Source organism: Hippichthys cyanospilos, chromosome 2, assembly GCF_059441005.1.
Source record: "Hippichthys cyanospilos isolate Australia breed blue-spotted pipefish chromosome 2, RoL_Hcya_1.0, whole genome shotgun sequence".
In the NCBI taxonomy this organism is placed as follows: Eukaryota; Metazoa; Chordata; class Actinopteri; order Syngnathiformes; family Syngnathidae; genus Hippichthys; species Hippichthys cyanospilos.
The window spans coordinates 23,525,326-23,552,277 of NC_142370.1; the positions used below are offsets into that span (position 1 = coordinate 23,525,326).

The 26,952-nt window shown below is 41.5% G+C and overlaps 1 protein-coding gene and 1 long non-coding RNA gene across 3 annotated transcripts; one reads left to right on the forward strand and one right to left on the reverse strand.

Moving 5' to 3' along the window:
• Positions 1–25,111, reverse strand: LOC148427898 (voltage-gated delayed rectifier potassium channel KCNH8-like). 2 transcript variants are annotated; one of them, XR_015864203.1, is made up of 16 exons: positions 24,615–25,111; positions 20,720–20,953; positions 20,085–20,216; positions 19,862–20,007; positions 16,165–16,423; positions 15,922–16,079; positions 15,334–15,541; positions 13,973–14,350; positions 13,694–13,893; positions 11,145–11,394; positions 8,142–8,356; positions 4,499–4,752; positions 932–1,014; positions 787–839; positions 334–710; positions 1–148 (listed from the first exon to the last, which is right to left on the reverse strand). XR_015864203.1 is itself a non-coding variant. In XM_088406432.1 (15 exons), exons 1-15 carry the CDS (start codon positions 24,679–24,681, stop codon positions 417–419), a joined length of 2,931 nt encoding a protein of 976 aa, XP_088262558.1. In that variant the 5' UTR covers positions 24,682–25,111; the 3' UTR covers positions 156–416. The 2 variants fall into 2 exon arrangements, 1 of the variants encoding a protein (XP_088262558.1); XM_088406432.1 differs by lacking the exon at positions 1–148 and having other exon boundaries at positions 156–710.
• On the forward strand, positions 9,024–21,879 carry LOC148427899 (uncharacterized). The gene is made up of 3 exons (XR_015864204.1): positions 9,024–9,399; positions 19,907–19,993; positions 21,630–21,879. It is a non-coding gene; the product is annotated as an uncharacterized LOC148427899 (long non-coding RNA).
• Positions 25,112–26,952: the final 1,841 nt, after the last annotated feature.

Here is a 26,952-nt window from a genome sequence, read left to right on the forward strand (position 1 = left end):
GGCTTTCTGCGACTTGGTTTTGTGAGAACCTGTTGGAAGTTGGGCTCAGGAGACGAGCGCGTGGGGAATGACAGCTGGGGATGAGAGTGGCAGAAAGGCTGGAGCTGATATCGAGGCAAGCTGTGGGATGCTGGATCTGTACTTGATCCTGTTAAGTCCAGCAGAAGAGGTGTGCAGGAGGATGAGAGGGAGAGGATGGAAGAGGAGGAGAAGGGAAGCGGCATTAGCTTTTGCTCATGTGGAGAACTGTGAAGTGATGGCGGATCTGAGCACGGAGACCCAGCTGCCGTATTACCAGAGGAGACGATTGGTCATCTGTGAATGGGGTCAAACCTTTGTTCATGTGGAGAACTGTGACGCGACGACGGAGCTGAGCAAGGAAACCCAGCTGCCGGATTTTTAGAGGAGGTGGCTGGTCAACTGTGAAGGGGGTCAAACTCTGCCGCTTGTGTGCTCCTGTAACCATCCGGTCCCTCCACACCCAGCGGGGTTAATGATGTCTCAGGAATCAGAACACAATGAAGGTGTTGGTCATCTGCACGCCGGGTAAAAGGCGGGATTGCCGGGGGGCAAGTGTGTGAGGAGATGCTGGGAGGCGGGGTCAAAGCGCCTGGGATCAGCATCGGTTTGTGAAAAAGTGGTTTGAGAAGTCGGGTCATTTCTTGAAGCTCCTGACTCACAGAGGTTACCTGGCGAGAAAGAACCTTCATCTGGTGCAAACGTAGAGAAACGAGTTTCGGTTAGGCCAGACGCCACGGAAAACGAGCTCAAGTGCAACAGTCTCACCTCGTGTTTCAGCTTAGCAATAGCTTGCATGGTCTCCCTGTCATCGTGTTCATCTAAGGATGATGAGCACATACAAAAATACGTCACAGATAATCCAAGATGCTTTCAAAGTTGACTGTACAGATAGTGCTGCTTTGAGTGTTACCTGTGGCTGTATCGTGGCTGGACTGAAAATCCAATTTTGTGTCCAGACTGCTTTGCTTTTCTGTTTCAAAGCCATCTACAAAGCTGAGTGGGAGCCCATATGGAAAAAGGAGAAAATATCAATCCAAAAACATTTTAAGCATGTCAATTTGATACAGTGGACACTCCATTACCCGACTAACCCTGATTGAGGGATTCCGACATTTTGAGTGAAAAACTCAACTCAACAACTCGCTTTTGTAGAGCTACACAAACTTTGGAGTTCAATACTCAAATAACCCAATGACTACCAGTTCGATACTAATTAAGGTAATATGCTATTTTGCAATTTACTAATATTAGTGACATCAATGAAGCGCATTAGGTGTCAGTAGACAGCATAGTAACTAACTGGCTAATTTGCCAGCAAGCTAGCTTAGACACTTAGACAAGTAATTAGCTAATTTAAGCACAATTCCGGGAAAATTCCACTTCGGGACATATGAGTCAGCATAGTTTACATGTAAGTGCAATAGATGCCAACTCGCAGTGGTAGCAGGCCGCCAGCACTGATGGACAGCCGTTTCGCCAACGAATTAGGGGAATGCCTATAAAATGTCGGAGTAAAAATGTCGCTGTAATTGTCGGAACAGACGTTCCATCAGATGTGCGTCAGGCCGACGCACCCCTTTTGCCAGCGGAAATACAAGCCAAATGTTTTGCAAGTGTATTTATTGTGTTGTTTGCTTTCATTGACAATAATATGGAATCAATGTGTGCTTCCTGTACAATAAGTGGTAGACTATTGCAAAAGCAATAGCTTGCGGAATGCATGAAAATTGAACATTGTTGTGGAGGCCCATCTTGGTGCTTTCAATTTCTGAATCCACCCGGGCAAGGACTACTGAGACGCAGAAACTTCAGGCAGATTATAAGGAAATATTGGCCATCTTCCGAGCCTGTTCCTGCAAAAAGATTGCAGACAAAAATCTCCAGCCAAACCACATCACCAACATGGATGCAGTGCCACTCACTTTTGACATCCCAGTGGGCCACGCCGTCAAACAGAAAGTCATGTCAGTATTAATTTCTGAAAAAGCGTCCACAACTGTGATTGCAGCTTTTAGCCTAGAAAATACGGTATATTATTATTGTGTCGATTACAAACTATGCAATTATCTGGTGCCGCCAAACATATGTGCATAGAAAATCAAATCCCAAACAATCCATGAATGCTGCAAAATAAAAAGTAATTGGCTTTTCAACAGGAATTTGTTGCGCTTCATTTAATAGTCAATACTATAGATGTCCTCCTTAAGCTGTGTCACTGGAGCCCCGAGCAATGAACCAGCGTTTCAGTAAATGTTCGGCGCTCCAAAATACCCCATCACTACAAACATCTAAGCTAGTTGGCTTGTATTTTTATCAGCAAAAGGGGTGTGTCCGATTTACGAGCGTCTAACCAAATACCGGTGCCTATATATTAGGGCTGGGCGATAATATCGATATACTGTTTTGCGACACGAAGTGACACAATACACATATTGCAATATGACGCTCAGTTTCCAATATATTGCATATCGGTTTGAAATGCCTTATTTTCATATATATATATATATATATATATATATATATATATATATATATATATATATATATATATATCAATCCGCTCCGGAGTGGCTTTTGTATCATGATTTTTGTCATATTATGAATCGTGTTTTACATGTAAATCATTCCAAGCGCTTCAAAAACACCACATTAAATGTTACAATAGTGTTGCGTGTATGGTCTGACTGGAGAGGAGAGATACAGTATTGGTCGAGCAACTGAGAGAGAGAGAGAGAGAGAGAGAGAGAGAGAGAGAGAGTGGAGGAGGCGCATGTACAGCAGGAGAGAAGTTGTTGCACTGCGGGAGAGCGAGACCGTAGACTGCTGTGTTCTGTTTTTAAATGCAATAAAAGTGACGGCTAGTGTTGACCCTGCCTCCCCGATGCCCATGTTGTCGGCTGCGGGCTCCACTTCGAGCCAACGAGTGAGAGCTGTCTACCCCGGAAGGCAACTCCGGCCCTGGATGAGGGACTTCCACCGTGTCCCGTCTACAGCCATGGAAATACTATTAAATACTATGGACAGCAATACTATTAATATTGTTATTATTATTAAAATTACCTATAGAGTGAGTCCATGAACTAAAGTTAAACTGGTGGCAGTGGAGTAGGGCAAACAGCAGAAAAAGAAAACTCCTGTTCAAGTTGTCCGGCGGAAGCTCTTGTTTGTGTTCCAGAGAAGTGCAATAATATCCAATCAACCATATTAGAGAACAGTAGACTCTAAAGATGCGTTGGATTCAAATGTGAATTTTGAGATTTCAAGGTTTGTTTTGTTTCATTTCGTTTTGTATTCCTGAATATGCTGAGTCATTTTCGTGACATGAAGGCGAAAAAACGTACAGAGGCGTCCAAGTCTCGAGGTGCCACTGTATTTGATAAATAACAATCGATTTCTCCTTGGTTTTTGTCTTTTTTTTTTTTCACCAACCCGAGCGGCATCACATATCTGTTTGGTTTACGGTTGAAGAACACTGTCACCAGTATCCTGTGCTGGAACTTGTGGCAGAGTGCTACCTATGTATTCCTGTCACATTAGTGGCATCTGAAAGAATATTCCCAACTGCTGGGGACATATTAACACAGTCAAGAGCTTGCTTGAAATGAAAAAATGTTACATGCTGTTTTTGAAAAACAATGTTGAATGTGTGCTCGGAGATGTCAATGATGTGTGGCTTCTGAAAAAGAATAAATAGAATTTGTCTATTTTTGTAATTTCCTTCTGTTTTTTTCAGTCGTTTTAAGATATATACAGTATCATGGATTTTCTTTTTGTTTTTTAACCAAAAATTGCCCAGTATATATACCTTTGCTCTATCGCAATATATCACAATACACTTCTAAGACCCAATACCCATCTCTAATATATATATATATATATATATATATATATATATATATATATATATATATATATATATATATATATATATATATATATATATATATATATATGAGAAGGAGAAGAAGATAAAAAGGAAGATGAAAAAGGAGTAGAAGACATAGAAGAGCATGAGAAAAGACAGAGCGTCTTAGTAAGAGAGGGAATTGCATGCAGGAGACGTGTGTGATAGGTAAGCACTAAGCAATAATACTAGCGAGTAGGGACTTTCAGAGGTGGGCAGACCATCAGCACGTCCAACAATGACGGGGGGCGGGTGGGGTACTGACAACCGACGGACCATCAAAAAAAATGTCAAACGCCAACTCGCACCGTGTTTTTGAGGAATGACTCTCAAGCTGTCATACGCCTTGTCCTTGCCAAAAATAGAGTTCAATATGTCCAAATTGGATCCTCAAATCAAATGGGCTCTGATGGCTTTTTTAAAAGACACTACAAATGTACAGCATGTGCCTCCAAGATACAAATTGACCTTTTGCTTTGATTCATGCTGTAAGAAGAAAAGTGTGGAGTCCTATTGAGATTGACTCAATACAAGCTGGGCACCCTGCCTGGAGATCAATGATTGGTTTCATACCGATGGCTAAGCTCCGGCTGAAGGCAGCTGAAGCTCACCACAGGAATCTGCAGGCCGGCCTGATTGCTCGGAGGTCGGACGGGTCTCGACGGGAGCAATGGGGAGCGCAGGGGCGAGCGCAGGCCTTGGCTCAGTTTGCTCAGCGGAGGCATCTGTGGGAGAGGTGAGCGTTCCTCTTTGGAGGTTGACAGTTCCTCATCCTCCTTGATGGAGGGAAGCTTCTTGACGAGGCCACCGTTACTCTCGCAGTCCATCTGAGAGTAAGAAAATGAGGAAATGGAAGATGGAATGCACAGTCATGCTGGTTGTTTCGGTTTGATGTAACACAACATTATTTTTGTAGCCAGCCCATCTGTTATCCACATCCTTATTTTCGAGTGAGTGCAACCGTGCAAGGGTCGAGTAGAAACAGTTCCCATTGAAAGAGTTGCACTGGAGCTGAACTTTCACTTTAACAGCATGTCTCTTGAGGAGTGCTCTCATTTCGAACCGAGTGCCGTTCACTCCTCCGTGCTGGTTCTATCATGGGAGGAATGCCGCACCCCCATCCCTCGACAACCTTTCCTCCCCACCTTTCTCCAACATTTATATGGTCTGCATCCAGTCCACGTGTGAGCAAGACTGGTATTTTTAGACCACAGAGGTTTAATTTTAGCTGAGGTTTTGCTCAGAGGGAAAGGGGGAGGAAGATATGGGCTGTCTGGGATTTCATTCCGTGTGTGTGAGTGTGTGTGTGTGTGGGTGTGCGTGCGTGTGTGTGTGTGGTCCACGTGCTGCTGCAAGTATGTCGGGCAAATGTGTCTCTGCAAGCATTTGTCGAAATGCATGATGCACAAATGTGCTTAGTTACATGTCACTGTGTGCATGCATGTACAGTGGCCTACGTGTGTGCGGAAACAAGATGACAACCCTGCCTTTGCAGCATCCTTTCATCCTTGTGACAGCAGCTCATCCGCATGTAGTTCAACATATTATCCAGTCAGGGGTGACTTCTCCCTATACAGGGTGACTCCACCCCCACCCCTCCCTTCCCTAACCCTCTAACGCCTCTATATTTAGCCCCGCAGCGAATGTAAACATTATTACAACTCTAAACTAAACTAATCTTAAAAAACAGAGGGATTCAAGTCGTGATTCTTATCCGAGATATTGGTGATTATAAAGTGGGATTATTTCTTCACGGACGCGGAATTTGGAACATTGATAACGTAATAGTTAATTGTCAATCTGCTTGAGTCTTAAAAAAATTCTTTATAGGCCAAAAAGACTATTCAGGAATAGAAGTTGAATTTATTTTTGATTAAATATTAAGGGGGCTAGACCTTTTTTGTTTCATAAATGCACTTATTTGTATCCAAATATTAAGGTCCAGAGACACTTTACGCGGGAGATTTTTTTTTTTTTTTTTTTCCAAAGACTCCAACATAATCCCAATGTCAATGAAACAAAATGACTACGCACAACCCAAATTCTGGATCGGGTGTAAATACTGTAATCCTTATCAAAAAGGAACTTAACCAAATTAAATGAAATTTAATACAGGATTGGCGGCACAGTGACAGAGTGGTTAGCATGTGCGCCTCACAGGTTAGAGTCCCGAGTTCAAATCAAGCTTGCTCTGCCCACCCTGTGTGGAGTTTGCATGCTCTCCGTGCCAGCGTGGGCTCTCTCCAGGCACTCCTGCTTCCTCTCAAATTCTAAAAACACTCCAAATTAGACACCCTATCTGGACCTCAATCTCAATCTTGACACTTTAAATTCTCCGTAGATGTAATTGGGTGTGTGAATTGTTGTTCGTCCCTGTTTCCCCATGCAATTGACTGGTAACCAATTCAGGGTGTACCCCGCCTACAGCCCGTAGACAGTGAGAAAGGCCAGCAACTTTAGTGAGGATAAGCGGCTATAGAAAAGGGATGGTTAGTATAATATTGATCCATCTTAGCTCACTCACATCCACTGCTTCAACTAATCACAAGCTGCAAACCAAAGGAGCTAGTCTCAAAAAGCAGGCAGTGGTTGTGTTTACATGCAGTCAATTAGTATACAGTGATCCCTCCTACTTCGCGGTCACAGATATCGCGGTCTCAGTACTTCGCGGGTTTTTCCAGGAAAAATGAAAAATATTTCAAAATAAAAGATATTTTAAAAAATGCGCAAAAATGGAAAAAAAAATGAAAAAAGCAAAAAAGTACATTATACAGTACTGTATTCATCAAATAAATAAGTAATATTAGTTAATAACTATGTTAAGAATTCTTCAAGCGTTAGAGTTTGTGACGGTTATTTTATCTTATTTTGAAATGCATGATTTTAATTTGTCGGGTCGCGTTGCATTTCCGTTTCCTGTTTAAAGTTCTCAAGTAAACTCATATTTATAGTTTATTATCATTTATGTTGGTAACGCACGCTACTGTCTGTTTAGTAAGCGATGAGTGTTTATTCTGTTTATGTGTTCGTTTGTGTAGAGGTTGCACTTTATAGTTTGTAGTTGTTAGTTGTCACTAACCCGCTAATTTCGGCTAAAAATACAGTAAATTCATAGATTAAAGTTCGGCAAGTGTTTATATGTTAGTTTACTGACTGAAGATTGTTGTTGATTTATTATTCAACAGATACTACATGATACACCATACATGAGCCAAAATAAATGTGAAGTTCAACGTGATGACTTGCGTACTCTTTCACCGGAGTCTTGGTACAGATAACCAGTCCTGAGAACAAATTCTCAACAAACTAAGTAATGTTAGTTATTTAATGAATATACAATTATGTTAATACTGTTAATAAGGATAATGTAATGTTAAATAATAGGAGAAAGGAAAAAAAATACGCAAAAAAAAAAAAATGATTGTTTATGGTCACTGCGGCTATATTGGGGCGTACATAGATATCTAAGAACTGATACCCTACTTCGCGGGTTTCAGACTTTGCGGAGGGTTGACAGCCCCCATTAACAGCGAAGTAGGGGGAATCACTGTAATCCTCTTTGCTGAAGCATGTAAATGGAGATATTCTGGATTGGAAACCCAAATTCAGGCATAATCCAAAGGCACATCACTGCAAACGAACACATTCACCATGGGCCCTAATAAAATGGATGTTTGACATACATGAATGAGTTAGCCTATTCCCTGCCAGTCAGTTAGAATGTATCTGTGACGTCAAGGTTTGTCAATGGCAGTGAATGAGTTTAAGGGTAAAAAAGTATAGCAAAAAGGGCTAGGCAATGAATCAAAATAATTTGCTCAATTCATCATTATAAAACATGGCACAATTGACAGATTGCCGGATAGGTGCTTTACGTGTTTACAATAGTGCATTTTTGAGGACTTCCATGCACTGAATCAAACTGGACATAAATGAAATGCTTTGGCATCTCAGCATACAGCTCTAATGGGGAATCAGAACTGCGGCACCAAGACTGATATTCTCGTCTATATTGATAATTTGAGAAATTAAAATGATTTCACAGTATGCCCTCTGGATTCTTGCATCCTAGAACACATGCAGAACATGCTAAAGGCATATGCCATCTGGTTGGACAATATTTAGCAGCGCTTCAGGGATCTGCAATGCGTTACTTGCTCATGCGCTCCACGGATCATTATCCAGTAAATGTTTTGATTTGTCAACATCATCATACCTCGGCGCTGTGTCCTTCCCTGAGGTTGTACGTTAGGTCGTGTTGGATCTCTGTAAGGAATTTATGGGCGTAGTCGGGGTAGAGGCAGAGAACCTCACGAAGCCCTTTGAGGCTGATATATTGCAAGTCGCAGTAAGTCAGAGCCTTCACACAGGCGTTGGTCTTAATCACTTCTTCCTGAGTTAGACAATCAGAGCCAATCAGGTCACCTCTTCCTAGAATGGGAAAAGACATACTTGATTAAAAGTGTCACTGTTACTTACTCTTTTTCTCCATGGTCCAAACTGGGAAGTAGCTGCAGCGATATTCTGCAAAATGTCAACATGGGTGAGAAGTTCTGTACTGCAGCTTTATTTTTTTCTTATTTTTCTGCATCCCTCTGCATCACATTGCTTGTGCCGAGCTGTAAATCCTTTCTTCCATTCATTGTCTAGAGCCACTTATCCTCACAAGGGTTAGAGGCTTGCTAGTGCCTATCCCAGCTGACTTTGGGCAGTAGATGAGGTCACCCTGAACTGGTTGCCAACCAATTGCAGGGCACACAGAGACCAACAACCATTCAGACACCCAATCACACCTGTTGACAATTTAATATCCAGGGGTCGGCAACCCGCGGCTCTCGAGCCGCATGCGGCTCTTTAGCGCCGTCCTAGTGGCTCCCTGGAGCTTTTTCAAAAGTGTTTAAAAAATGAAAAAAGGTGGGGGACAGAAATATTTTTTTCCTTTTAATATGGTTTCTGTAGGGGGACAAGCATGACAAAAATATCCTTAACGTTTTCCAACGCTGTAAAAATGTGTAGAATAAATACTACATTTCAACATTTCTGTCAACGAAGAATTACGTCATAGCCTGCGACACGGGTTTCTATCAGCAGGGCGGGATGCTAGGCAAGTGGCCATTGTAAACAAACCGGCGGCTGTGATGGGTCATGCCTCCCAAACGGAAAAAGAGAAAATTAGCTGAGGAAAACAGAGGATTCAACATTTCTTGGACCAAATTATTTGCATTCATTGTCAATGCGGAAGAACTACCCGAATGTCTGCTCTGTAGCGAGTTGTCAAATAAGAAAAAGAGCAATGTGGAACGACATTTTCGCGGAAGGCGTTCTACATTTACAGCCGAGTACCCAGTTGGCGATGAAAAAGAAAAAGTGCGATTGCATTACTTCTGCAGAATATAGAGGAGCGCAAAAATATGTCCAAGAAGTGGATTGCATCTCCGAACTCCACGACTGCATCTCCGAACTCCACGACTGCTGTAAGTTTCGTTGCAACCCGGGAGATAATAAAACGTGGCAAACCGTTCATAGATGGTGACATGCAGTCATTCATCAACATATCAGAACACCTATTTACAGACTTCATAAACAAAACCGGGATTAAAAAAAAAAAAAGACACGCCTCTCTCTGTCAAAACAGTGAAGGAAAGAACGATTAAAATGGCAGGCAACAGCACCGATCAACAAATCAAGGACATTAATTCATAATTCATTAATATTGTAATGAAGTTAAACTTGAAGCGGCATCGCACACCATAGTTATGTGGTGCGTCATTTTCGACAGGATGCACTGCAGGAAAAATAAACATTTAATCATGAAGCCTCATTATGTATTCGTAGTTAACTCAATCATTTTGATAGTAGGCTGATATAGCTATTATAGATACATACAGCATGCGTTGCCTTCATGATAAGGCTTTTAATTTTTTTGCGGCTCCAGACATATTTGTTTTTGTTTTTTTGGTCCAATATGGCTCTTTCAACATTTTGTGTTGCCGACCCCTGGTCTAATACACCTACTATGCATGTTTTTGGAGTGTGGTAGGAAGCCGGAGTGCCCATAGAGAACCCACATGGTCGCGGGGAGCTGGATTAGAAGTCGGGTCCCTGAACTGTGAGGCGGACGTGCTAACCACAGCCTCACTGAGCCACCCGAGCTGTAAATCAAAAAGGGCAATGCCAAAGCAATTTGTGTGTGTGTGTGTGTGTGCAGCTGTGTTGCTGGGAGAGGAACAACACACTTCCTGTGAATTAGAACACGTGAGGCACCAATGACAAAGTGTGTGCATTCGTGAATGTGAGTGTGTGTGTCATCATGTCATCATGTTATACATGCACACACCCAAGCCAAAATGTTAATGAGTACAGCGCCTACTTCATTATTTACACCACTCAGCTCATCAATACAAGTAGCTTGGCTCTGCTTTATATGCAGAGATGAGATGATCCCAGAGACGTTTGAGTCCAGGTGATCTGTTCCACGTGTGCTTTCAGGACCAGTGTGACTATGTCAGGTCGCAGATTTTGGGTGCGGAGAGGCTTTTTGTTAGGCAGCAATGCTGCAGATGTAAATGGTAAGAATGCTTGCTGTTTTACATTTGATTTATTTGTGATCAAGTGATGATTCATCAAGTGGTAATTGATTTTCCATGATGTTGTCCTCACCAAAAAGAGCATCCGGTTTCTTGCACCAAGCAGCACACAACATGGTGTGTATACTTGCAAATGCATCCAAATGAATTTTGCAAAAACTTCATATGATCCATTCTTTTCTGTAGTATCATGTCCTCAAAACTGTCGAAGGTCAGGCAGGGCTTAAATTTGGGGGCAAGATACTAGTCATCAGCCAGTTTAAGGTCACACTGACAAACCCATTCACAATCAGACCCCAAAAACCAAAGTGTAAACATGGTGAGAACACCCCAAAACAACACAGGCGTGAGATTTGAACCCCAAACCTCCAGATAAAGCTGCAACTCAAACTTGTTAAAATTCTAAGATGACAGTCCACTTGAAAGAGGAGCAAATTCTTTCTAAATAAATAATTGAACAATACAATGAATCTTAACTTCAAATTCAGACACATGCAGGAGGTCTGAATGATCCACTTTGTGGTCTGGCTCAGTCTTGTTCAGTTTGTTTTGAAACTGGAGGTGCTGTCTGAGGTTCTGAACGTCACTGCGCCGGTTGTGTAATTATCAGTGTGAAAAAAGTTCCTTGTTACCTAGAATGGCAAGTACGGTGTTGTCCTTCAGCACTTCCATGGAGCCTGAGCACACAAAGTAGATGGCTTGCAGGGCATCGCCCTGCCGGATAAGAAATTCTCCGGGAGCACAGAAGGATGTCTTAATGATTAGTGAGAGTGAGCGCAGGCATCCTCTGCTGGCTGACTCAAAGAGTGGCAGCTGCAACAGCTCCTTATTCAGTTGCATGGCAATGTCAGCCCTCAGCTCATCTGGAAAGTCCTTCAGGAGCTGTGGGGTGGATATGAATCAGAGATATGGATGGGGAAAATCCTAAACTGAATCTGACCACAAACATTGTGGGATTTTAAGAAACAAGTGAAATTTGTTCCATGACCACATTAAGAATGAAAAAGCAATTCTATCTTTGCCTGCTGAAATGAACGGACTTCCCATTTATCTGTTCCATATAAAAGCATGGAACCGCCAATTTGAAGTAAACATGTTTTTGACCGACAAACGAATTCAAACGTACTTGCAAATGCATTTGAATATACTTGCAAATACATTCACATGTATTTGCAAATACTTTTGAAAGTACAGTCGGCCCCCGGTTTACGAACACCCTCTTTTACGAACATTTCGACTTACGAGCGTGGACCGCGGAGTTTTTTGTCTCCCGCTTACGAACAAACCTTCCGTCTTGCGAACAATACCATATACCGGCCATTGTACTCGTACATTTATTTTCGCTTTGCTACGTCAAAGTTGACGCTCATCACAGCAACGTTGATGAGCTATTGCTCTTACAAAGTCACAGTCACTGTCTCAGTCACGGTGTCAGTCACGGAGTCAGTCACGGATATGCTATTGGCCGTCAATCACAGAAATGCCGATATGCTATTGGCCGAACGCCTTTATCTAGCTTGATGGCACAGCTGGTCGGGACGGAAGGAAGGAGAGAAAATGAGTGAAAAACGGAAGGAAGGAATGTTGTGAAGACTTTGCAAACTTTATCTGTTAGACGCGGCTTCTAAAATTGCTGGTGGCGGTAAAGGAAGAAGTAAGAGGATGATGACAATAGAAACCAAGCAGGAGATAATAAAATAAAAAAATACGAAGGAGGCGCACGCATGGCTCGTGAGTATGGCCGTAACCGCTCGGCAATCTTCTAAGGGCAAGACTTTCCTTGCCGGGGGACGGACCTCGATTGACAACAGAATGGAGAGGCTTCTTCTATTATGGATTAAAGAGAAGGAAATCGCCGGTGATATGCTCTAGTTTGAGAAAAGTTCCCGTTTAAGAAAATAAATAAATAAATTCTACGGGTTGGTCTCTGCTCCCCTCCGCCTCCACCCAGCTCAAGTCACGTCACCCCAAAGGTAAATGCCATTTTTCCTTTGTATATGTTATTTAACTGTACAGTAGATTATGGTTTGATTTGATTTGATTATGATTATGATACAGTTGATTTTGATTTGATTTGAAATTATGTTACTCATTTTTAATATGTGTATAAAGTCGTGATGTTTTTACCTAAGGTTTTTGCACGCGTTGCACGCATTCACTAATTAACATAGATTTGGATTGCCCGTCATACGAGCAGTTCAAGTTACGAGCATAGCCGCTGAACGGATTAAGTTCGTAACACGGGGGCCCACTGTACTTGTAAGCTACATGCTAAAAACGTAACAATTTTTGTGCAGTTAAAAAAAAGCTTTTTTCCACATTTGGACTGCCTTTGAAAATGCACGAAAACGCATTTGAAAATAAACAAGAAGACGTTTTTTATTAGTTATTGAAGAAGATTTGGTATGTTAGCTTGGCATTTATTCCATAATGCCAAAGGGGTGTGCATACAATCATACACTACTCACAAGTTCGTTAGAAGAGATTTACTGTAAATACGTTTAATGTATCTGCATGTGCAGTGAAGTACTGCATGTTTGAATGAGTGTCAGTCTAAAACAGAGATGCTCAATGTGTCGATCGCAGACCTATCTGGATCGAAAAAAATAAAAACAGGTGCAAACATCGGATCTAACTTCAGATACACAAACAGTATATAAAAGTGTTTATATCGTTACTGCAATTTTTGCCTCTATCAATTCTGTTATTATTAGGATTAAGAATACATGTTTTTCTTCATTATTTAAACCTCGGCCATTCTTGCTTCCACTGTGCGAGAACAAAGATGCTTACATTGTTCTCTTTATAGTCTCAACAATTAAAACAATAAGACTCAGATACAGTGGTCGGATCATGATATGTTGCGTAATCAAATGTAGCGATATCTTGCAGCCTGTAATCTTAGCTAACCAGCAGATTGCATGGGGTTGACTGTTGGAAAAGTAGATTTTTGGGCAAAAATGTTTGGCCACCCCTAAACTAAAATCACTGCACAATGGCAGCGCCACGCTTCCTTTGTGCTCGGTCTTACATATATACATTGGCACTATAACGGTTGGATGCACTATGCTACAATATAGAAACCAGGACTAAAGGCTCAAGTGATAATCTTTAAGAATCCTTCGATCCATCTTGACTGTGACTGTGAGACAAATGATTTGAAAGCAATTAGAAATGTCACCTCACTGACGTCGATGCCGTTGTTGACAGACCAAGTTGTCTGGAAACACTCCATCATGCGTTGTTCAAGGCTTTTCGGCAACCGGTGCACTCTGATGAAGTCCTTCAGATCTTTGGTGCGGGTGTGGTAAAGTGAGCGACGTGAATACATCCTCTGGATGATGGCAGTCACGTTTCCAAATACTACAGCGTGCATTAATGCTACATAGGTGACAAAAGTGAAACAAAATCAGCAGAGAAATGTTTGGGATCTGCCTGCGCATCACGATGCTTTGCACACCTCCAATCAGCATGGTGCAGATGGAGAAGATCTTCTCAGAGTCTGTGTTGGCTGACACGTTGCCGAAGCCTACACTGGTCAGACTGCTCAGCGCAAAGTAGAGCGATGTCACGTAAGAACTCCGTACGGATGGGCCACCGTTCAGCGGCATGCCTGCACTGCCCTGTGCCCTCGCACGGAACCTGCTGCTGTTCCACTGGGTCGCGCCGAAGAAATCCGGCCCATTTGATGGCTCCTGTCCAGAGCTGTTCCACTGGCTGGAGTTTATCAGTTCTGCTGTCACACCGGCTCGAGGAGATTCCGAAACCCCCAGTAGGGAGCTCAGTGGAGCAAAGAAGTATGGTGTACCCAAACGTTTGGCGAGCTCATGAAGCCATCCTGTTGGGGGCAGACGTTCTATAACAGTTTTCCTGCTAAACCATCGCTGTAAACAGGGCAATGGATTCTCTGTCAAACAGGTTGTGTTTACCCTTCGCCAAAGTCCTGATGGGACCACTGATTCACTGCCTTGATGGCGTTCAATTTTTCAGTTTGCGGGGGCTTACTTTCCTGACTCTTTATCATTGTGTCTGGTGTACGTTGTCTCACATTTTTTCATTTGTAAAAATGCATTCGTGGTCTCATCCTCAGTTGTCTCGACGTGTAATCATGAGTCTTCTATGTGTAACAGATGTCAGCTCATGCTTCTCAATGCCCTAGATGCTACACTCGGCTGTGGCTTGGGAGCCTGTGATGTTTACCTATTAGGCTAGTGCTCTCTGCTCTCAAGCAATGAGGATTTTTAATTGCTTGGTCAAGCCTAGGGCTGCATGTGTGTACAACGACCATGGTTGCAAACGTAGCATGACCCAAATTAAGAGAGGTTTAGGTGGTGAGTGTAACAAACGCCAGCTAGTGCTACATGACATTCAATTTGAAAAGAAATACCAGGCTCCCAAAAGGCAAGCAATTAATGGAACCCCCATTCTGTGTTTTACGGTCACATCTGAATCATGTGCCCAAGAATAACATTAACACCACAAGCACCTCACAGCATTGTTCTTATTTGTGGTTAACCCAGTAGGAGGTGAGACAACTTGCCATAGTCACATGTTTTCTCACAAATTCATGCTCAGTGGATAGAATGATCAGAATCATTCTTTGCTCTATCTTTGGAGGAATGTAGGTGCTTGGATGTTAGCATTGCTTTTTTTACTTATGCTGCCATTAGGCATCAAGTCCCTTTTAAAAAAAAAAAAAATAGGTCGGCGCTAAGAAATTGGGTTATTAGTGTCAATGGGAATTAATACTAATGGACAATATGGTAGGCTTCACACTGCACATAAAATTTGCTTTAAGGCAGAAATCCTGAAGTCACAAACCTATGTCCCATGAAGCAGGGCTGCTGTATTCAATCTCGCTGCGGCCAATGAAGTACCAGACACATGCCATCCAATGGGCCAGCAGGGCAAAGGTGGACATGAGTAGGGTGAGGACCACAGCACTGTACTGGGAGTAGCGGTCCAGTTTTTGCAGGAGTCTCAAAAGGCGTAGGAGACGTACCGTTTTCAACAAGTGCACCCCAAAGTTCTGGGAGATGACATGGGGAATTTTTTTGTTTTGTGTACAGATTAACACCAGCATTTTGCTGAACTAGACAGGACAACACTTTACACTCCATAAATCACTTTATGAGTAAATTGAAACAAGATCTTAATTATTTCAGTAAACACGACATAGTAAGGTTGTTAACCAAAATGAATTAAATAACACAAATTGAAATTGAGAAAACATTTCTGTTAATGAAAACAAAAACTCACGAAAGCTACTTCTTTTATAAAACTACGTATTTTGTCGCGCTAACTATGAATATAGCACAAAAGTTCTTCGTTCTATTTTATTAATGTGATTTGTGCTTCTGATATGGGCCTTGGGACTGTGATAATTGGGAAATGCTGTGCTAGACTCACCACACTGATATTGAAAGCATAGAGCAGGTCAAATGGTAAGGCGGCGATCAAATCCACAAAAAGCCAGGATGTGACGTAATGGATGCAAATGGAGCGGGCATCGTACACTACCTGACCAGACGTGCTTACGTAGGTGGTTCGGAAATTCAGCGCAATGTCTGGAACACACAGAAATGTGGATGTTCTTCATGTGCTTGTTTACACAAAAGGGAATCATCGATGCAGCATTAGCAGCTTCCTCACCAATAATGAAGAGAATTTCCACCAAGATGTCACTGACACTAGGTGGGCTTCGTGCTGTTGACACACCGTCCTCTCGAACCTCATATGCTGTGAAGCAGACGTTGTAGGGAACCGTGACAGCGACATAGAAAGTCGCCAACAATATCAGCCAATCCCAACCAGCCTTGAATGTGCCATAATGGAGGAGGATGAAGCGAGACTTCTGGAGGTCTGCCATTTTGTACTCTGGCACTGGGTTAGCATTGGCTCCCAGAACGCTCTGGATGGGAAAAAAACGAGAAAAAAAGAGCATGCTGGTCAGCAGATGAGCGCAGTCGTACATAGGCTTAACCTTGGTTAAATTCAAATTACTGTGGCAAGAATTTAGAGTTACCGTTTTGGCTTAATTTTAATTTGGCTAGCCATTACTTGGGTTGAAGTCAAAAGTAAAGTCACGCTCATCCTCAGTCCCACATCCATCCTTCCGTCCATGAACTGAGATGTACAATATTGTATATCCACTTGGGTGTTCCCATAAGTTTTTAAAAGCACGGTAACTCGTGTGTCCAGCCGAGCTTTGGTGTCTCGTTGCTGCCTTGGTTAAACAATTGGTTTGCAAATCCAGTGTAGCTTCAAATACCAAATCGTTCCTTGGCAAACAAAAGGCATTACCAGCAGAACTAGTTGCCAGGGTTAGCTCACGCCCCTGGTAGCACAGTCAGAAATGAACTAAGTTGGGACAGGTTAGCTAATAGCTACGCCTCACCTCTAGCCAAAGCCAACACCGCGTAGCTTGCCTGTTGAGCATTGCACCGCCTTCCTGCAGTGAGCATCCACTCACGTCACGTTCATTGTGAGGCCTCTAGATGGCGATCTTATGACTTGATGGCTATTGCAGCTATCTATTAAGTATACGGCTGCTCACATATCCATCTACACTTGCACAGAAGCGCACAAGTGTTGAAGCGAATGCCCTAGCGCCTCCTGGAGGAGGCAGATTACATACAGCCTGATGACACAAGTTAGCTGAATTCTAATTGGCTAAAAACTCCAACTTAAAACTATAACACAAGAAGGAGCATAACCAAATGGATATAATATGACACGAAAAGAACAGAATATGGAGAATAATGTTATATACAACACATATATATTTAGTAAAAATACATTTAAAATGAAATTGACTTTCATTATAGTTATTATTAATATTTTAATTATTATTATCATAATTGTTATAGTTTATTATAGTTATGATAATGAGGTAAGGTTATGTTCGGCCTGCAGAGAAGGCCTTGCTGGCCTGACGGCCTACCACTGATTTTATATATATATATATATATATATATATATATATATATATATATATATATATATATATACACACACACACACACACAGTGGGCCCCCGGTTTACGAACCCCCTGTCTTATGTATTTTTCATCTTACGACGTGGACCGCGGCGTTTTTTTTTCATCCCCCTTTTACGCAAAAACCTTTCGTCTTACGAACCATCTAACATGCCGGTCAGTGTGTCCGCACTATTCTTTTCGCTTTGCTGCATCAACAAAAAGAACTTTTCTCGTACGTCACGGAAATGCCGTTATGCTCTTGGTCGATTAAGGTAGTCACGGAGATGCCTATATGCTATTGGCCGGCATCACGTCAATCACAGAAATGCCGATATGCTATTGCCGAATTCCGTCATCTTGCTTGATGGCACGAGCTGGTTCGTGTGTTATGAAGACTTTGCAAAATGTTATCTGTTAGACATGGCTTCTAAAATTGCAAGTGGCGGTAAAGGAAGAAGTAAGAGGATGATGACAATAGAAACGAAGCAGGAGATAATAAAAAAATACGAAAGAGGCGCACGCATAGTTAACCTTGCAAGAGAGTATGGCTGTAATCGCTCGACAATCGGTACAATTCTCAAGAACAAGGAAGCTATTAAAGCAAGCAAGTGTTCTAAGGGCATGACTTTCCTTGCCGGGGGACAGACCTCGAGCAACAACAAAATGGAGAGGCTTCTTCTATTATGGATTTAAGAGAAGGAAATCGCCGGTGATGTGTTCTCATTTAAAAAAAAGTTCTCGTTTAAAAATAAGTTTTTGTTTAAAAAAGTTCTCGTTTAAACAAAAAAAAGTCATTGTTTAAAAAAAACGTTCTCGTGTAAGAAAAAAAAAATCTGCTGGTTCGTCTCTGCTCCCCTCCGCCTCCACCCACCACCAGCTCAAGTCACATCACCCCAAAGGTAAATGTCATTTTTCCTTTGTATATTTGTTATTTCATTTAACTGTACAGTAGATTATCTTACTAATTTTTAATATGTGTATAAAGTCGTGATGTTTTTACCTAAGGTTTTTGCACGCGTTTCACACATTCACTAATTAACATAGGTTTGGATCGCCCGTCATATTGCGAATTCGAGTTACGAGCCTAGCCGCTGAACGGATTAAGGTCATAACACGGGGGCCCACTGTGTATATATATATATATATATATATATATATATACACATACATATGTACAGTACATACGACGAAATCATCATGCCAGACTCATTGGAAGTCCCCACCCTATCCTGCCTCCCTTCACACTGCGCATACCATATCCTTTCTAGCAGTTTTAGTGACCTCTTCATTCCAAAGGTCCTCACTACTTTAAGTGTTGTTCTTCTTTTCATTTTTCTGTTCCAATAATAATATGTATAATGAATATACATACATCTATGTTAATAACATTAGTTATAATTATTGTTGCATCAATGGCTCTTTTCTGTCTCCAGATTTTAAATACCTGACTTCATATGAATGCAGCATAGCTATCGTTGTCACTTTTGCTTGTGCCGTATCGTAGTACAAGGACAGCCTAACTGCCAAGAGTTTTTTTCGTGCTCTTAATCAGCAGTTGAATATGATTTATTGGCGGTGTGTTGCTGTGGGTAGCTATTTGCTATAAATGAGTCACGAGGACGAGTGAAGGTAATCGGAACACAACCATTGGTCCGAGGAAGAACGTAAAAGCTTGATAAGGCTATTGCTTTGACATCCATGTATCATGCTTTTATTTTTATTATTATTATTATTACTGAATGTGCTTTTTGGCCTACCTTGCAATGCGGTGGCATGTTGTGATGTGTTGTTGCAGTTTCCTCAGCATATAATGGCATTAAATGAACATAAATGTATGAATATGGATTTTTTTTTTTAAATCTTTGCATATATTTTTATTACTCAAGCATTACTCAAGTGCACATTTTATTCCTAACTGTCCAAATTCCCCCATACTTTTAATGATCGAGTTGGGTTTGCCTCCCCTTTTGCTTGGCATGACTAATCCTACGGCGAATGAGCAATGTGAATTGCACATGCGTCTTTCACGTGCGCATTTTTTCACTGAGCAATCCATGAAACATTAGCGGCACTCTTGAACACAAATGAACTGTCGTTCAAAAACCGTTTGGAAACGTCAGCCTGGCGTTTGATTCTCACTTTACACTATGCGCAAAGTCCAAAATTTCCATAGCAAACCTGCTCATTTGGAGCCTTGCGCACTATCATTAAGATTCCGATTTGTCAAGTTGCCTCTTATAAATACACAGTCAAAATCAAGTTTTAGCTGAGGAAATCCCAAGAGACAAAAGTGGCAACTTAAGTCTAACTTATGTCAAATTATGTAACGGAGTTCCTAATGTCTGATCAATCGCAGCAGCATTTCTTACATTGTTGATGTTCAGCTTGCTCTTGGTCTTGTCTTGTTTCTGAAGGTGTCCAGAAAGCTGATACAGGATGGCTCGACTCCGGCGCCGGTCCGTGTGAAAGCCGGCCGGGCGGCTGATCTGATGGACCTCCAGGTCTGTTTCCTCATCTGAAATGTGGAACGTAGTCATGCATTTTGTGGGACCTTTTTAGCTGCTTGATTGTTGAAGGGCATTTTGAGCTCACCGGTGTCAGACTCATTGTTACGATCCAGGTCCTTGTTCTTTGTGATGTCCTTCTGCGAGACTAGGAACAGAACCACCTCACTCTTCTCATTCTTAATGGGCACAATGTCCAGCAGACACCAGAATTTGGAACCTGCAAAGTATATATATTTGAGAAATACAGTGGATTTAAAATCTAGAAACCCCAGTTCAACTAATTTAAAAAAGTAAACAAACAAAAAACAGTCCTTTAATAGGGAACTTAAAGTAAACAACTCAATGAGGTTGCACAAGTGTGCACACACTCTTGTAACTGCAATGTGGCGGTGTTGAGAGTTAAGCAAAAACATTCAAAGTCATCTTAAATGTGAGTGAGTACACACCTTACATCATTTGAAGTGCCTATGAATAAGACCAAGTAAATTTCAATTGTTCTAGTACCATTTTCCAGCCATTTTCAATACTTTTCTTCTTAGTTGTTTTTTTTTTTTCGTTGCTAACACTGATTGATATGTGTAACTGTTCATAATCAGGGTGGTTCATGGCGATGACTAACGAATTACAGAAACCTGGCATTTGTTCAAGGCTCTGTAATCTTTTTAAATCCATTGTACATCATTTGGGCAACACAATATTTGAGTCAACAATGGCTCTTACCGCTCTTCTTGTACAGGATAATTTCAGTCTTGAACTCCCTCCGCTCATCCAGAGCCCTTTGCATCTGCAAGGTGAGGTGGCCGCTGGTCTCGCTGCCATACAGGAAATGACATGTGCAACTCTTCTGCATTAGCTCAGCGCGGGCAAAGCCGGTCAGTTCACAGAAACCATCGGAGCAGTAGACGATGGGGTAGAGCATTTGGACCTGGGCATTTCCCAGCACAAAGTTGCTGTCTGGGGAAAACGAATTGGAACTATTACGAAGACAAAGATGAGATGAGCATTCGTGATTGTAAATCACCATGTAATGTCAAACAAGCAATAACACTTTGATCGTCTGTGAAAGGAATTGGAAGCCAGAAGTTAGTTTGGTTTAGTCAGCATACACTTAACCACATTAACAGCGTGGCAAATATCTAAACTAATAATCACACAGAGATTTTGGAATGGCAACGCATTATGGTGACAGTTGTGCATATTCATTTTGAAGCTCAGTGAATGAGTACGCAGCTCTTTCCAGAGATTATTAACGTCCATTCATGAGTGACCCTAATGAGGATAGGTGGCTACAGAAAATGGATGGATGAAACTGTGACCTTAGTCATTGCATTGCTCACCTAATCATTGCTTAATCATTGCAAACTTGAGGTTTGTTGTTGAATAACAGGTTTGCAGAATGATCTCATCAATAAATTTCATGATACGGTATATGTAACTCCCTCCAAGGCACAACAAGGGCAAGTAGTTTTCTTCAGTGGCTTTAATGAAGCTTCAGCTTCAAAAAGCTGTCTTCATTACATCGTGAAAACGCATTGGCTGCAGCCGCTTGCGTGGGAATTAAAGTGTCCTTCAAGTGTCCTTTATGTTTTTCTTACATAGCAAACCTCTGCTCATTGATTCCTTCTCCTAGATGTCTCAACTGCCCATAACCCAGACGGACGAAGCAAGTACCCGTCTACCAAAGATCCAGAAATCAAGCAATCCATAAACTTGGACAAAATTGCAATTGTCGATTAACTGTATGCGGCCATTAACTCACAGTGCAAAGATCCCTGCAATTGCTGATTCTGAAGCAGATCTCATACAGCCTGGCGTTAGTTGTTAGCTGAATTCTGATTGGATTAAAAAAATCTTACCTAAAACTGCAATACTAGAAGGAGTGTAACCAAATGGATATAATGACACATACTTTTACACATTATATATATATATATATATATATATATATATATATATATATATATATATATATATATATATATATATATATATATATGTGTGTGTGTGTGTGTGTGTGTGTGTGTGTGTGTGTGTGTGTGTGTAATGTGTACATAATGACATCAGAGCTACTTGTAAATGTTTTGAGTGGAAAAAGGTAAAAGTGTCACAAAGTGCGCATGTCACCATTTGTAAAACTATGTCACCATTTGAAGCACACGTCACCAGTTGTTTACGCGCAAATCACCATTTGTAAATCCAAGTGTCGCCATTTGCAATGCGCACGCCGCCTTTTGCATCACAGCGTGTCATTGAGGATTTGATGTCAGTTATCCTTGATGTTCAATGTCTTTTAGGAATGGATGTCACAATTTGTCATGAAGCGCTTTGTCTTGTCTAGTATATAAGTTTGAATTGCTTTTATGAAATCTTTGTCAGATCATCGTCTACTTATGGGAGGCTGTCCCATGTTTCATCTGCCGGATTCCTGATACTGCTCCTCTCCAAACATACCTTGTCTTATTAAATAATGAGTCTCAACTCCAATCTGCATCAAGTACTCTTGGATCTCATCGCACACCGTGACAGAAAAGTTAAAATAATTGGCAAACCATTCTGGCCAATGTTTGAAGGGCCAATCAGCCAAATGGATCAATTAACCAGTGTAGTAAAAATGCTGTATAGTTAATATACACATTTTTGTTTGGTTTTGCGATCTTAATATATAATCTACCAATTTGTGAATGAAAAAAAATTGATGTAATTCTCTCATATGAACAAGAATATTTTTCCCTTTGTCGTTCTTTGAAAAGATAATGAGGCTAACTGCATCCACAATGCGGCTAATTATGCATATGTAATGAGATTTCATGAATGAGATGTGATTGGAACTGACATGAGTCAGCTGACACGCAAGAAAGGCAGATGAGAGCACTGGGCTCTCTGTTGACCCTCTTTGGGAACCAATTCCACAACTACAGTATCTGTGCAAAGTGCAATTTCACTCAGCCTCATATTTCTGCTGACAAGAATTTGTCACAAAGGCATGTTTTACTCATACACATACTTTCATTTTTTCCCCCTGTTGTGTATGCCACTGCTCAACCAGAACAACTGTACGGTACATTCACGTGGCCTAAGTGTGACCTGTATGTATAATTTTACAAAAGACCTCTGCTGAATGTTAACCATACCTCACTCATTTGCTCTAATGCTCACAACTGCCATAAGAATGCAAAACAGTATATGGTTTAATTAATGGGATGCGGTCGTAAGCTGGAGTACATAGATATCATAAAAACTCCATAGAGGAAACAACTAACCCTAACCAAGATTCAAAATCTCAACCTATAAATTGTGAGGCAATTATACTAAACATTGGTCCACTGTGTTGCTGCAAGAAACTTTACCTATCCATGACCACCTTTTGCTCCTTTAAATGAAAATAAATGTCTCTTTTGGCTGAATAGCACCACACACTTCTCCGGTCAGCAAACCTCATTAAAGTTCCTTTTAACTTAGAACCTGCCAAGGTTTTCAGGTGCCAGGCAACAAAGAAAAATCTCAATTGGGGGTCATGCCAGTGTTTTCATACTCTAAATTACACCTGCTGTCATCATTAAGGAGAATGTCTCCTTAATCTCTTGATTTTGTGACAACAGTCACACATTGTTAGCAACGGTCATTCCCAGAGCCTGCAAAGGATCTGCTCTTTTCTGATGTAGCATATTGCTCTGAATTGATGCTTTCGCTTCTCTGAGCACACATTTGAAAGGTCAGAGAAGTCGCAAGTACAACTGGAATACTGTCAAAATAGTTGTCAAGCTGTCACTTCCTTAAACCTTATTGCTATTGAATGATCTGGAATATCTTTTAAAAGAATCTTTGTTTTTCTACAGTGCTTCCATTATCCAGACATTTTTCTCTGTGTTTGCGCCTGGTGTTATGTAACATTGCTAGCAACAAAAACTCCAGTAAGCACGTAGATTGTTAGGGATTTGTGCACAAATTAGTTTTATGCTATCTTCCAAAAAAAGGAGATGCACTATGAGAGGATGTGTAATTTTGATTTTCACCAGAATGTAGATCAAGGTCATTTCCACACATTATGGACGCTTGGATATGCTCAAATCTGAAGGCCATGTAAGAATTGCCCAGTGTTGAAGTGCGTTATCATTTGTCAGGTGTATCCTACTTGTGGGAAGAAGTTACATATGGATGTATCTACTAAGAGTAAAAGTGGAACCATGAAATGACTCAAGTCGGCAAAATGAAACTTTCTTATTAACTGATGGCTAGAGTTGCACACATTTGGCACAGTCCCAGCATTCGTATGATTATTATACTTTTTATTGGTCAATGCATTCAGTCACTATTATGCAACGCAAGTACTGCAATACAGTACAGTAGCGTTCGGCATTTATCACTCACTGAGTTGAGCTGTGGCTCGTTGCAGAGTGGATTTCTGCTCGTCCTGCTTATTAATTGATGAATATTTGTGTTCGCGATTCTGCGCCTGTATGCCATTCATAATTTCACGCAGCAGCCAAATTGACGACACAATCACAGCCACTTGTCAGTTCTTATCAATCTAACGTCATGACGACGAATTGTGCAAAACATTCGCTGCGAAGCAGCAATCGATAAAAGTCACCGACAATTAAGACGAGGAACTCACGGGTTCCGTCGAACCGAGTGGCGATGGTATCCAAGAAGGTGTTCTGTGGCGCGATCAGCCCCCGCATCACGGGCGTCCGCGACCGGGTCGAACCGCGTCTCTCCCGACGCTCTGTGCCATGACTCTCGCCGGAGGTGCTCACGAAGCCCGGGAGAAACCGAGACGTGGTTCCCGGCGTTCCTCCCCCTAAACCTTGGAGGAGGGCACCGAGCCGCGACACACGGGACTCCACGATGCAAATTTAACCGGCGACCACCGAACAGGTGATCCCGGCCGGAAAGGGAACTGAGAGGCGCCCGTGCTGGATGTTGATACGGGGGATGATGGAAGGGACTTAGGAGAGACCAAAACCGAGATGGTCACTTTTACGCACCGTTGTGCTTCCGCAATCCTCTCCTCCTCATCCAGCTCCTGCGGCTCCTCCCCTCTCCTTCACACTTCACTTCATCGAACGCTTATTCCCCTCCTCGTCACCCGCCGCTCTCATTGAATTGTTACTAGTCCCGTCCTTGCGCGCTTTGATCGATGGCCGCTCAAACTGAAAAGGGCACAATCGCTCATCTGTTTATCCTACACTGGAAAAAAAATCATAAAGTAAAAGAAATGTATTGTAAGCCTATATTTTTTCCCCATTATTTTTAAAATATCTCATTTACTGTCATGTTTCCTGTCTTTTACTTGTTGTACTCCTAGGGCAGATATTGTCCAAAGTCCGGCCCGGCAGCCAAAAGCGGCCCGTAGTCAATTTCCATCCGGCTCGCAGCCTCCGTCATAAAATCAATAACATCTGGCCCGCATGGAGAATGAATTCATTGGGCAGCAGCGCTGTTACCTGCGTGTGCTAAATGCTGCTATCTATAGGCTCAATTAGGAAAAGCAAATTAGTATATGAGTAATTGACTGCATGAGCCCCTAATTTTCTAAAATGGCGACAATCAACAAAAGGAGGAAAGTTGAGCTGCAGTGTGACGCAGTGAGATGCGGTCAGCACCAATAGCTTTATATGGCCAACTTTTACTGACAACTGGATAAGGACAAGTTTCCGAGAGGTTCGAGCATTTGGTAAGAAAATGCTAAGCTTGTTCGGTTCGACGTATTTGTGAGCAAAGGGTGGGCTTTCTTTTCCCAAAGAAATCCTGAACACAAAGTGACTTTCTTTGAGTAACTTAGTGGTAATGTTTATAACAGGCGGGGAGTGTGCTGGAACTATACTTGTTTCATTTTAACAGTTTGATTTGTTCTGTTTCACGTTATGGGTTGATGGGGATGTTGTTTTGTCCTTTAGTGCCACCTTGTGGTCATTTACGTTGCATTGCCAAAGAGGCTCACCCTTCGGTCAGTTGAAGATCGCCGTTCTGTAAATAAACACCTCGTTGGTGGCAAAGTTGAGAAATTATATGTCTGCGAGTACATGTTGTCATCCTTGTGTTGTTTATGTGTCAGACCGATGATAGCGTGTATATGTTCAAGTTCAGTTTAGATTTGCTTCCTCTAGATCAGGGGTGTCCAAGCTTATTTGCAAAGCGGGCCGGATTTGGTGTGTTAAAATTGTAGGGGGGGCAACCTTGGCAGGCGTTCTTTACATATAACAGCAAATAATTTAAATACATTTCAGCGAGCCGTTCTGCGTTTAACATTTGCTTTTTTTCTTTCATTTCACTCTATCTTAAGCATGTGTTTTGGTTAATTTGAAACATGCATATCAAAATTGAATTGACAATAAATATTGAAATTGAATATTCACTTAAATTCACCTTTTTTTTAACACTTTTTTGTAACAGTTGAACAGAAGTAATTGTACTCTTGGGTGCAAATTACATTTGAAGAGAATGATACATTTGAGAAATGAATAATAGTCATATTAACAAGTGCAGGGCTCATTCAAAAGATGAAATTAGTAACTATAAATGTTGATTGGATTCTTAAACGGTTATTATTCTGGAGTGAAAACTGAAAAAAAAGAAGAAAAAAAAACATTTTCAGACTTATCGTGAATGAAAATTGACTTGTCCGCATGAGTGTGATGGGTGAAACTGAGATCTGGAGTGCAGGACAAAGGCCAGGTGTGGCTCTACGGCAGTAGTATGATTGTGCAAGATGTCTTGTAAGTGAGAGTCCGATAGCCGTGTACTCACACGGCTCTTATTTAAGTTCATAACTGTTAAAATTAATTATTGTTAGAATAATTATAGATATAGTGATTATACATTTGCTACAAAATATTAATGCTCGCAATGAAGAAATGCTTTGCTGTGTGAATGAATAAATATATACTGAATGATAATAATGACTAAATAAACTGCTGATGTACTGCTAGGTATGTTGATGGTACGCTGGG

Bases quoted from the DNA above. Each gene is read 5' to 3' on its own strand.
- LOC148427898 (XM_088406432.1), bottom strand. From the start codon at position 24,681: ATGCGGGGGCTGATCGCGCCACAGAACACCTTCTTGGATACCATCGCC. The intron at 14,351-15,333 runs GTTTGTGACTTC...TGCCCCCAACAG, and splicing joins CCCTGCTTCATGGGACATAG to GATGGCTTCATGAGCTCGCC. The intron at 4,753-8,141 runs GTATGATGATGT...TCTTACTCTCAG, and splicing joins GGGAAGGACACAGCGCCGAG to ATGGACTGCGAGAGTAACGG.